The sequence below is a fragment of the Scyliorhinus torazame genome, chromosome 4 (assembly GCF_047496885.1).
Source record: "Scyliorhinus torazame isolate Kashiwa2021f chromosome 4, sScyTor2.1, whole genome shotgun sequence".
Classification (NCBI taxonomy): domain Eukaryota; kingdom Metazoa; phylum Chordata; class Chondrichthyes; order Carcharhiniformes; family Scyliorhinidae; genus Scyliorhinus; species Scyliorhinus torazame.
In genome coordinates, this window is record NC_092710.1 from 295755354 (window position 1) to 295768361 (window position 13008).

Sequence of the window (13008 nt, forward strand, 5' to 3'; positions counted from 1 at the left end):
CTCGTTCACTTAAACTATCCAAATCCCTCTGCAGACTTCCAGTATGCTCTGCACTTTTTGCTTTACCACGCATCTTAGTGCTGTCTACAAACTTGGACACATTGCACTTGGTCCCCAACTGCTGCAGGAGACTGAATGTCCAGCTTAACTGAGAGAATGATAAAAGACGCACGGGGTCTGTTAGTGATACACTGAACTCAAGAAATAATATAGATCCTGACGTTGAACACAGTAGTTGGATAAGCCACCCAAAGAGAATTTTACAGGTATCTGACTGCAAACTGCCCAACTACACTCTGGCCCAGAGAGGCAAGGAAGTCCATGGAACCGGCTCCAACATCAGCCTTGCGCGGTGATACACTGTAATGCAGTGAGAATTTACCTAGAGTGAAAACGGTCAACATGGTCATGTGATATTTGGGGATCATTGTGGTGACCTTTTGGCAATCCATTCTACACGATCCGGCGACCCATCCGCGGGTCAAGAACCCACTTTGAAAATCACTGGTCAATAGAATCCTGGAGGGTGACCACCAATGCATCCACTATTTCTAGAGCCACATTCTTAAGTACTCTGGGATGTAGATTATCAGGGCCATGGAGATTTATCAGCCTTCAATCCTATTCATTTGTACACCATTTCTCAACTAATATTGATCTCCTTCAGTTCCTCCCCCTCACTAAACCCTACATTTAGCATTTCTGGTATCGGATTTGTGTCCTCATTTGTGAAGACAGAGCCAAAGGATGTGTTTAGTTGCTCAACCATTTCTTTGTCCCCTATTATACGTTCCCCTATTTAGGATTGTAAGGGACCTACATTTGCCTTCACCCATCTTTTTCTCTTCACGTACCGATAGAAATTTTTAGTCAGTTTTTATGTTCCTTGCAAGCTTACTCGCGTACTCTATTTTCCCCATCTTACTTAATCCCTTGGTCCTTCTTTGCCGAATTCTAAAATGCTCCCAATCCTTAGATCTGTTGGTTTTCTTGGTCAATTTGTATGCTTCTTTTACTTGCATCGAATACTATCTCTAATTTCCCTTCTATGCATTAGATTGTCCACCTTTCCTATTTTACTTCTGTGCCAGACAGGAATAAAAATTGTTGCAGTTTTCCCATGTGTTCTTTGAATGTTTGCCATTGCCTAGCCAGTCTCCCTTTAAGTAAGGTTTCCCAATAGCCAACTTGCACCTCACATCATTGTAGTTTCCTTTATTAAGATTCAGGACCTAGTCTCAGAATCAATTACTTCATTCTCCATCTTGATGAAAAAGGGTCTCGCACACTAGATTGCCAATTATTCGGTTCTCATTACACAGTACTCCATCTAGGATGGCCTGCTCTCTAGTTGGTTCCACAAAAGTACTGGTCCAGAAAACCATCCCGTATACACTCCAGGAATTCCTCCTGTACGGCATTGTGGCTAATTTGATTTGCACAATCTACATACAGATTAAAATCACCCATAATCACAGAGTTCCTTTACCGCGTGGGTCTCTAATTTCTTGTTTAATGCTATTACCATCAGGCAGGAGATACAAAAGTCTGAGAACACACACTAACAGATTCAAAAACAGCTCCTAAACGACTCTCTTATGGACTGAACTCATCTCTTCACACATCTTCTCTCCTCAGCAGTACTACACGTCTGTATGCTTCACCCGATGATTGTGTCTATGTATGCACAGCGTGTCTATGTATGCACAGCGTGTATTTTATGTTTGCCCTCATGTATTTTCTTTTCATGTACAGAATGATCTGTCTGGACTGTACGCAGAACAATACTTTTCACGAAACAAATCCAAATCAAACCACTTATGGTGGTTATGTTTCTTTTGCGCGGAAAGCTATACGGGAGAAAGCCAGTAGCCTTTTAGTTCACCAGCTGAGACAGTAGGTGGCTTCCCGCGAGATTGGGTATATATCGGACTCAACTGGCTTCCTTCCTGCCTCAGGTCAATCCGGCCTTTGAAACATTTTATCGGGATCCCTACAGATCGGAGTACCCGAAGATTTCAGCTCAACCATGACGGATCTTTTGGGTGTGTTATCCATCCCACTGGTGGAGAAGGAGAGGCAGCAAGAGCTGCAATTTCCGTTGGGCCCAGGAAAATGAGGAAATGCATTGGGTGTCGCAGATGGGTAAAACTCCTGGCCTTGATGGCTTTCCCATTGATTTTTTTTAAAAGTAGTTTACAATTGGTCCCTCTAATTTTAGATATATTCAACGATCCTTGACTAGGTGTTCGTTGCCTGTTACACTTGTGCAGGCCTCTATCTTTCTAAGCCTACAGAATGTGGGTCGTACCGACCTATTTCGCTTTTAAATGCAGACATTAAGTTACTTGCAAAGGTGCTGGCACTGCGGTTGGAGCCCTGTCTCCCAGGGGTGATCTCGTGACCACTCAGGCTTCGTCAAGGGTTGGCAATTGTCAGCCAATACATGTTGCCTATTAAATGTTGTCCTTCCCCCTCTTCTGCTCCATTGAATGAGGTAAAGGTAAAATGGGAGGGTGAATTCGGTCCTATTCTGGATGATGAGGTATGGAGCGAGGCTCTACACAGGCTCAACTCCACATCCTCTTGTGCTCGACTTAGTCTGATCAAATTCAAGATGGTGCACAAGGCTCATCTGACCTGGGCAGGGATGAGCAGATTTTCCTCTGGGGTGGAAGACAGGTGTGAGCAGTGTTCTCAGGGGCCGGCTAGCTACACTCATACATTTGGGTCTTGTCCCAAGTTAGTAAACTTTTGGGTCTCTTTCTTCAACAGGGTGTAACGGTGGCACAGTGGTTAGAACTTGGGTGACTGTGTGGAGTTTGCACTTTCTCCCCGTGTCTGCGTGGGTTTTCTCTGAGTGCTCCGGTTTCCCCCCCATAGCCCAAAGAAGTGCTGTTTAGGTAGACTAGTTGTGAGACCAGGGATATGCAGGTTAGATGGGGTTATGGGGATATGGCATAGGAGTAGGCCTAGGTAGGGTGCTCTTTCATAGGCCAGTGCAGACTTGATGGGCCGAATGACCTTCTTCTGCACTGTAGGAGTTCCATGGTTCTATTCTATGGTTCTATGGGATGGGACAAGCAGTTGGATCTATAAGAGTTCTATGGTTCTAATACCATGTCAGAGATGCTTAATGTCCATCTGGAGCCATGTCCGCTGGTGGCCATTTTTGGGATATCAGAGCCACCAGTGCTGCAGACGGGGGAGGGGGGGGGGGGGATGTCCAAGTCTTTGCCTTGTTAACAGCCCAGAGACAAATTCTGCTTGGGTGGAGGTCTGCTACTCTGCCCAGTGCCTCAGCTTGGTTGGGTGACCTCATGTCGTTCTTACATTTAGAGAAGCACAAGCACATCATTCGGGGGGGTCAGTGTTCTACCTATGATGAGAGCCATTCATTTCCTTTTTTAAAGAGCTGGTCACAGTCAGTTGTTAAGAGGTTTAATTTAATGTTGAGGGTTAAGTTAATTTGTGCCTTTTATTTTTTTGCCATGTTCTTTGGCATTGTAACTTTAATTGTTTTAGATTATTTTGTTTATAATTTTTAAATTCAATAAAAATAGTTTAAAAATAAATGGCAAACAGCAAATGTCAAGAGATTTGCTATAGTTTTATTTCTTGACTATCATTAACTGTAATTATATATCAGGGAGTAATTAGAAATCAATTGCATCAGCAACAATCTCCAAACAAAACTTCAAACAAAAGTTTGATTAAAAAAATGAAAGCTATACAAATCTAACATGTTGTGAATTGAAGCTTTTGCATAGATGGACCATTGACAATCTTTTCATTCCTGTTAGAAAATTAAAAGTGCTTCACCTTTCCTTTCCCTTCTCTGCCCCCATTCTATTCCATTCAATTCACAGTCTTATGAATTATTTGTACCTTCTTCAAGTGTTTGAGAAATGTCCAGCCTGGAAATATGTGCAAGGAGCAGAACTCTGGACTTTACGCTGTATGGTAAACAAAATGGAAGCTCCTTCTTCTTCTCATTAACATTACCAAGTTCTCGGATAAGCTGCCATGAGAGAAAAACATATGGTTTTTTTCCCCTGTAATAGAATGAATCTTTACTGAACAAGAAAACGGGACACATGTTTTGCAGATGTAAAATATACCTTTAACATTGCATTATGACTCTTATTTGAAAGATAATCTATATGAGGAATGCATCGGGAGTGTTATTTTTACACTGGGGCCTACCTTGACATAATCCTCCTGCTCTAGGTGTGTCGCCGGGCACATTTCCCGTCCCCGGGACCAGGATGTATGCAGTATGTCCAGCCCAGGAAGCTCAGGTTTCAGAGCGGGAACGGCGGCTGGGGACACCGTGGAGCATCCGCGAGTCTGAGAGAATCGTGGATAACTCGTTTAGAGAGGTGGTCACACCGCAGCTGAAGGGACATAGTGATGACCAAGCAGTCAAGAGAAACAGGCAGGTAGCTCACGAGTCCCCTGGGGTCCTGTTCACAAATCGATATTCAACAGGGGGAGGGGACACACACTGTTAGCAGAATAGGGACACAGCATAATCCAGAAAAACAATCAGGTCAGGGGAGTAGAACGGTATTAAGTTTCAAGGAAGTATGAAGAGGCTAAATGGAGTAATACAGGCAAAATGGATGAGTTAAAGGCAAAGATTGACATGTGGAATTGTGATACATTAGCCATCATGGAGACATGGTTGAGGGAGGGGCAGGATTGACAGCTCAATATCTCAGGACATAGAATCTTTAGGCAAGACAGAGGAGGGAGTAAAAGAGGAGGAGGCATTGCATTATTAGTTAAGGAGTCAGTTACTGCAGCAAGGAGAGGTGATATCTTGGAGGGGGCATCAAATTAAGCTTTGTCGGTACAGTTTAGGAATACAAAAGGGACAGAAACATTGCAAGGTGCTTATTCAAGACCCCCAGATAGTCAGCGGGAAATTGAGCAGCAAATATGTGCACAATTTGTGGAGGGGTGTAAAAATAATAATAGGGTAATTATATTAGGTGAAGGCACATCTTTCGGGACTTGAGGGGGTAAACCGGAGCACCTGGAGGAAACCCAAGCAGACAAGGAGAGAGCGTGCAGACACTGCACAGACAGTGACCCAAGCTGGGAATTGAACCCGGGACCCTGATGCTGTGAAACAACAGTGCTAACCACTGTGCTACCTGTGCCACGCCCATCTTTGGACAGGAGAACATGTTAGGTCATGTATGTAGAGGGTCCAACAGGAACAGCACAATGCTAGACCTAATTCTGGGGAATGAAGCCGGATAGGCAGTTGAGGTGCTTGTGGGGGAGCATTTTGGTGATAGCAACCACAATATGGTACAATTTAAGCATGACCACAATATGGTACAATTTAAGCATGACCACAATATGGTACAATTTAAGCTTGTTATGGACAAAGAAATAGACAAGTTGCAAAAAAGGTTTGGGATTAGAGTAACGTGGATTTTAGTAAAATAAAGCAGGATTTGGCCACGGTATACTAGGAAGAGTTACTTGTGGAGAAATCTACAGAAGAGCAGTGGGGAGCATTCAAAAAGGAAATGGGAACATTACTGGCCCAACATGTCCCCTTGAGGGTGATAGGAAGGAGTAACAAGCCCAGGGAACCATGGTTGACCAGAGAGATTCAGGAAACGAAGAGAAGAAAAAGAAAGTTTAGCAAGTATGAGGGGAACAAATCTGCGAAGGCAGAAGTGGAGTACAGAAAATGATCATTGAAACATAGAATCTCAAATGCAGAAGGAGGCCATTTGGCCCATCGAGTCTACACCGGCCCTTGAAAGAGCACCCTACTTAAGCCCACAGTTCCACCCTATCCCTGTAACCCCACCTTACCTTTGGACACTATGAGGCAATTTAGCGTGGCCAATCCACCAAACCCACACACCTTTGTAATATGGGAGGAAACCAGAGCAACTGGAGGAAACCCACACAGACATGGGGAGAACGTACAGACTCCGCACCGACAGTGACCCAAGCCGGGGATCGAACCCAGGTCCCTGGCACTGTTAAGCAACAGTGCTTAAGAAAGCAAAGAGAGAATATGAGAAAGCTCTGGCTGGTAAAAGTAGGGAAAATCCCAAGATATTCTATAGTATATGAATGTGAAAAGGATAACCAGGGGAGGAATTGGGCCCATTAGGGACCAAGGGGGAAATCTGTGGGTGGAATAGAGGACATTCGTAGAGTGTTGAACGAATACTTCACATCGGTCTTGACCCAAGAGAATGAGAATGTAGGTATGGAACCATGGGAGAGAGACTGAGATTCTTGAGCAAATTGACATAGGGAGTGACAAGGTATTGGAGGTGTTGGCAGGCTTAAAAGTGGACAAATCTCCAGGTCCTGATGAATTGTGTCCCAGGATGCTGAGGGAGGAGAGGGGGGAGATTGCAGGGGCTCTAACCCAAATGTTTAATTCCTCTTTGGCCACGGAGAAAGTGCCAGAGGCCTGGAGGACAGCTAATGAGATTCCACTATTTAAGAAGGGGTGTAGAGCTAAGCCAGGGACCAGTGAGTCTCACGTCAGTGGTACGAAAGCTGCTGGAGAAATTTCTGAAGGAGGCAATCTATCTTCACTTGGACAGGGATAGTCAGCATTGCATTGTCAGGGGGAGGCCGTACCAACAAATTTGACTGACTTTTTTTGAGGTGGTGACCAGGTATGAGATGAGGGCAGTACAGTTGATGTAGTTTATATGGATTTCAGCAAAGGCCCCACATGAGAGACTTATAAAGAAGGCAAATGCACATGGGATACAGGGTAATTTGATACGGTGGATTTAAAACCGGCTTCATTGTAGGAGACAGAGGATGATGACAGATGGTTGCTTTAGTGGCTGGTAGCCAGTGTCCAGTGATCTGTGCTGGATCCCCTCTTATTCGTCATTTAAATAAACAACATAGATGACTATTTTGGGGGTAGGTAGGATCAGGACGTTTGTGGGTGACACAAAGGTTGGCCAGGTGGTTAACAGTGAGTTTGAGTGCCTTAGGTTACAGGAAGATATAGACGGGATGATGTAGGTATGGAACCCAGGGAGAGAGACTAAGATTCTTGAGCAAATAGGGGTGACAAGGTATTGGAGGTGCTGGCAGGCTTAAAAGTATAAATGGGCAGATAAGGGGCAGATAGAATTTAACCCTAAAAAGTGTGAGGTGAAACACTTTGGAAGGAGTATTTTGACAAGGAAGCATTCAATGAATGGCATGACACTGGGAGGTTTTGAGGAACAATGGGACCCTGGCATGTTTGTCTATAAATCTCTGAAGGCTGGAGAGCAGGTTAATAGGGTAGTGAAAAAGGCATATGGGACATAATAATAATCTTTATTAGTGTCACAAGTAGGCTTACATTAACATCTCAATGAATTTACTGTGAAAATCCCGTAAGTCACCACACTCTGGTGCCTATTCGGGTACACCGAGGGAGAATTCAGAATATCCAATTCACATAACAAGCACGTCTTTTGGGACTTGAGAGGAAACTGAAGCACCGGTGGAAACCCATGCAGACATGTGGAGAGCGTGTAGACTCAGCACAGACAGTGACCCAAGCTGGGAATTGACCCAAGCTGGGAATTGACCCAGGACCCTGGCGCTGTGAAGCAACAGTGCTAACCACTGTGCTACCGTGCCACCCATTAAGCCTTAATCAATTGAGGCACAGAACACAGAAGCAGAGATCATGTTCAGGCAGAGATCAAAAAGGAATAAAGGGTTATGGTGTTCGGGCAGGAAAGTGGAGCGGAGTCCACAAAAGATCAGCCATGATCTTATTGAATGGCGGAGCAGGCTCGAAGGGCCAGATGGCCCACTCCTGCTCCTAGTTCTTATGTTGGAGTTGTATAGAACTTTAGTGGCCTCACCAGTGTGCCATTCTAGTCGCCACATTAGAGGAAGGATGTGATTGCACTGGCTAGGGTGCAGAGGAGATTCAGCAGAATGTTTCCTGGGATAGAACATTTAAATTATGAAGAAGTTGGATAGGCTTGGGTTGTTTTTATTGGAGTAGAGAAGACGGAGGGATGACCTGATCGAGATGTACAAGATGAGGGGCATGGACAGGGAGCAGCTGTTCCCCTTAGTTGAAAGGTCCGTTACGAGGGGACACAAGATTAAGGTGAGGGGCAGGAGGTTGGGGGGGGGGGGGGGGGTGGAAAAACATTTTTACCCAGACTGTCTGGAACGCACTGCCTGGGAGGGTGGTAGAGGTGGGTTGCCTCACATCCTTTAAAAGTACAAGGATGAGCACTGGCCACATCATAACATTCAAGGGTATGGGCCAAGTGCTGGCAAATGAGGTTAGGTAGGTAGGTCAAGTGTTTTCCATGTGCTGGTGCAGACTCAATTAGTTGAAGGGCCTCTTCTGCACTGTATTCGGGAGTTCATTCTGGGCAGATGAAGTGGTCTTCTCGCTCTCTTAGCAGCCTCAATCCAGTTTCTACAAGCCACGGATCCACTACACAGTAAAGCATTCCCTGTTAGTATCATTAAGACAATGACCAATGGCTGAAGTAGGAAGCAGGAATGCTACAAATAGCAAATAGAGAGCAGTTTTCAGAGGCCAAGTTTTAGATTTATTAAGATGGAGTAGCGGATCCTTTGCCGTTTGCTTTAATTTGTACGGTATGAAAACATCCATTTCAACTGGTCTACTAACTGTCCCTCCCCCATAGAAGATTTGCTGCCTTTCCATTCACACTTTGTTGGGGAGTTCTGACCATCCATCACATAAATATCGTCTTCAAGTCTGGAATATCACTACCTTAGGGTTTGAGGGCCTTGGGAGAATCACAAGCACAAAACCACATGCTATCATGTTCCAGCACAGACAAATAACATTGATCTTACCTGAGGTATTTCAACATTGTCTGTTGGTCTCATGACTGCTTCTTTGTTACTGCGTGGATCAAACTCAAAGGCAGCAGTCAATACCATTATGAGGCCTATCAAATGAAGGGAAATAGTAAGTTAACTCAGAACTTAACAGGTCTATCAAAATCAAAGGGATGGGGTTCCGTGAATGACATCTGAATCAAAAGTTAAAGAAAAAGCATTACATTCTCGATGTTCCTGAACCACAGAATGTATCTAAAACACAAGATCATGCGACACTCAAGACGGCAACTTGGCCATCACATCTCTTTTACTTGACCGACCACAAAATGATTTCCACTGTTCTGCATCTATCTCTACTTCAAATATTTAGCCAATCTTCCACTAAACGATGGAATAGTCTCTACCTAAATCACACCCGCATGACCGCCGGTCCAGCACCGCCTTGGCCTTCTTGGCCGCTTTGTCAACTCGGCTCCGATGTCCTGATAAATTTGGACGTTATTCCCCTCCCAATCACAGGTACGTTTCTCCCTGACCCACCGTAGAATTTTCTTTCTCCACAAATTTATGGAGTCTCACGATCACCGCCCATGGCGGCTTCCCAGCTCTAGGTTTCTGCCTCAGGGACCTATGCACTCGGTCCACTTCAGGCGCCTTATCTAGCACCCCTTCTGTCACCAGCCCCGCCAGCATCTTCGCGACCTAACACGTTGCACTCACACCTACAAGCAGGCCCACTATTCGCAGATCTGTCTTCGCGATATTCTCCTGCTCCTCCATCGCAGCACAAGATTGTTTCAACTTTCCAGCCAAATCTCTCAGTTTTCTGCTGGGTCTGGTGAACAGAAGACATACCACTCCCGGGGTAAACTACTCGTCTAACATTCACCAAGCCTCTTCATCAAAATTCCACCCAGTTCTGGGTAAAAAGAGCTCTTTTCTGTGACTTTAAGCAGGAGCAGCCCTGTATGTGAACATTCACTCCATGGTCACAACCGGAAGTCATCACACCCTCATAACAATGAATTCTATATATTCCAAGAAGCCTCTTCATTAAGAAATCTCTCCCCTCCTGATTCTTAGCAACAATTTCTTAGCACCCAGATAAAATGCTTTCCCCCTATTTACTCGATCAAAAAATTTAATCCCCGATTTTTTGAATCTCCTTAGACCTTTCTACTACTCCATGGGAAAAAGCTTTGGATCTCAAGGCTCTCCTCATGACTAGACTTCTCATCCCACATATCAAGCTGGTGAATATGTTTACCCACTCCTTATTTTCTTCCAAAATGTATTCATTCATACTTACCCACAGTTGTCTGTCCTTTGTTTACCTGAAAGGTCAGCAACTTGAAGCTTTGACTGTCTCTTTCCACAGATGCTGCCTGATCTGCTAAGTGGTTCCAACATTTTTGTTTGTATTTCTTATGCTCAGTATCCAAAAATTTTGCTTTCCTGACAATCTGTGCATGTTCATGCAGACTTTTCCAGTTCTCCTGTGTTTAACAAGCCCCTCCCAAATTTTATGGCAACATGCTCCATTTCCCATTACACAAGACTGTTTTTTTTTTTAAATGAGCAAGACAATACAGGTTGTGTGAGAATGGATGTTATTTTCAAAAATATTTTTGGGAGCTATTGTGTTATTCTGGAAAGAAGGTTATGTGCATGTACATGATTTAATTAAGCAGAGCAACGGTTATTGGAGACAGCTTGTCTGAGAGAAATGAGATGAAAATGAGTAGTTGCTAACTGCGCGCATTTGTAATGAAGTTAGGTTAAATGGACTTGTAAGTAAATAAGGAGAGTTTAGAAATTTTCATAAAGAGATAGAGAAGGACTTGGTTTTTCAGCTGTTAAATTTCAGAAATTACATCAAGAGATAAAGAACTTGTTTTTTCAACTCTTAAATTTCAACAGGGAGTTATAGGCTTTAACAGCTTACAAGGATTTCATAAGTAAACAAAGGAAGGTTATTCAATTTGATTGGATCCGAGAGGGAAGGCAGTGGGAAAAGAAAATACTTTTTTGTCACGTGAGAGAACCTTTAAGAACTGGGAGTTTATTAAATAGCTGTAGTGTATGTACCTTTATGAAATGGGTGTTTATCGAATAGCTGCAGTGATGTCAGCGTGTGGGTGGAGCTGGGCTGTCTGTCTTTCACTTTGGGCTGGCAGCTACAGGGTGTTTTTGGTTTCGTTTTGAGAGCTGGATAGCTGCAGGAAAAGCAAGCAGCTGTACAAGGATCTCTCTGCAATCTAAAGACTGTCTCCAGATCATTTGGGTGATTTCAAAGTGATAACTGCTCTCAGTAATGAATTTAAACCTGATCTCGGTGTTAAAAAGGGGCATTTATGCCTTGAGAGGGTCTGCGCAGGGGTTCTACAGGCGGTGGCAACCGTTCTTAGACTATCTCGCGGAGCGTTAGAGGGAGGTCGGTCAGCAGCAGCAGCAACCAGGGGGAGGGGGGGGGGGGGGGATGAGCAAGAGATAACATGAAGGGTTGGGGAAACTGGCACGTGCGGGAGAGAGCCAGTGTACAAAGCTATGTAAACATATCATTTTGCCATGTATATATCTTGCTCTGTGCGATTTCTTGTTATTTTGTTACGGGGGGGGTTATTATTTGTAAGGGAGAAAAATAGTGTTAAAAAACTTTAATAAATATTTTTTTTTTTTTTTTTTTTAAAAAGAGGGGCATTTATCTTATGGATGTTGCAAGGAAAGATTGAGGGTTACTTACAGAATATTGTATCTGTGGGGATGATTGGTGTTGATAGTTGTGGGTTTATAAAGTGTTTTGGAAAAGTTAAGTTCAAGGGGTGCTGAAGACAACGGAATCAAAGACGAAAGGAGGAGAGGATACTGAAGATGTTGAGCTGAATTGTGCTGGCTGCGGGGAAAAGTCACCCTAAGATCAGCTCTGTGTTGGGAGAGGGTGTGAAGTTTGAATCAGCCATCCAGTCAAGCCAGAAGTCTTGAGACGTATTCTTGGATTTCCACAACAGATTGAAGAAAGTGAGACATTGTATAGTGTGCCTGTGCTCAGGTCACAGCAGTTGTGCCTTACGGGATTTTTATAGTTAAGCATCTAGAAGGGAGTGTTGACTGGAAGGTGTTTACTTATGGATCCAACAGAGTAGGGATTTTGGGGGGGATGTTTTGGAAGACCATTTTAACTGTGCAACTGTAATCTCGTGTGTTTAAGTTTTCTTTTAAATAAATCTTTTCATTTGTAAAATCTCAAAAGTGGTACTAGAATTCTATGTTGCTATAATAATCATTTTTATCAGCGTCACAAGTAGGCTTACATTAACACTGCAATGAAATTACTGTGAAAATCCCCTAGTCGCCAGCCCCTGTTCGGGTACACTGAGGGAGAACTCAGAATACCTAATTCACCTAATAGGCACGTCTTTTGGGACAGGAAACCACTGCGCCCAGAGGAAACCCATGCAGACGCGGGGAGAACGTGCAGACTCCGCACAGACAGTGACTCAAAGCCGGGAATCGAACCAGGGCCCTGGCGCTGTGAAGCAACAGAGCTAACCACTGTTGTAGCCACCTGGGTTGGCCACTTCCTGACTTAAAATGGAGAACCGCAAAGACTACAGGGAAATTCAGCCAACACAGGCAAAAATTAGCAAGTGCAGAAATCCTGTGTATTAGACCCGGGCACAATTGAAACACTTAAGGTGAATAAGGCCAAGCCAGACTCCTTGGCGCCAGCAGGAGCCAAGACAAGGGAAGGCCAACGGACACTTGGGGACCGCCCAGCGATGAGGGAACAACTCCAGTATTGGAGAAATCGATCCAAGTGATCGGAACGCAGTCCAATCACTTGGAACCAGGTACGGGGTCCACCCCGAAGGGCGGGAAGCCCCTGGGGGCTATAAAGTAAAGCCCCCAAGTTCAAATTGGTCTTCATGGCAGGGTCACTCAGCAGCGAATGAACCCTTGAGAATGAACTGCCCAAGCTGCCGCATCAACCAAGTAAGTCTCCAGTCAACACGCTACGAGATAGGTGCTCCTAGCTACCATACCAGCTTTTGAATACTGCAGACTCAGATCGAACGAAAGGCCATTTGTTCCCCTGACCTGGTGGGCCAATTCCGAAGCTAAGTATAGGCCTTTTAGTGATAGAAAACAGTCTAGAAAGTA

General features: G+C 44.4%; 1 protein-coding gene across 1 annotated transcript in view; it reads right to left on the bottom strand.

Moving 5' to 3' along the window:
• Positions 1 to 13008, bottom strand: part of sec63 (SEC63 homolog, protein translocation regulator) — a 141356-nt gene that overhangs the window by 45081 nt on the left and 83267 nt on the right. Inside the window, exons 9-10 of the mRNA XM_072499956.1 lie at positions 8860 to 8954; positions 3889 to 4021 (exon numbers count right to left, since the gene is read on the bottom strand). Coding sequence (XP_072356057.1) covers positions 3889 to 4021; positions 8860 to 8954 — 228 coding nt within the window. The remainder of the gene's footprint in view (positions 1 to 3888; positions 4022 to 8859; positions 8955 to 13008) is intronic.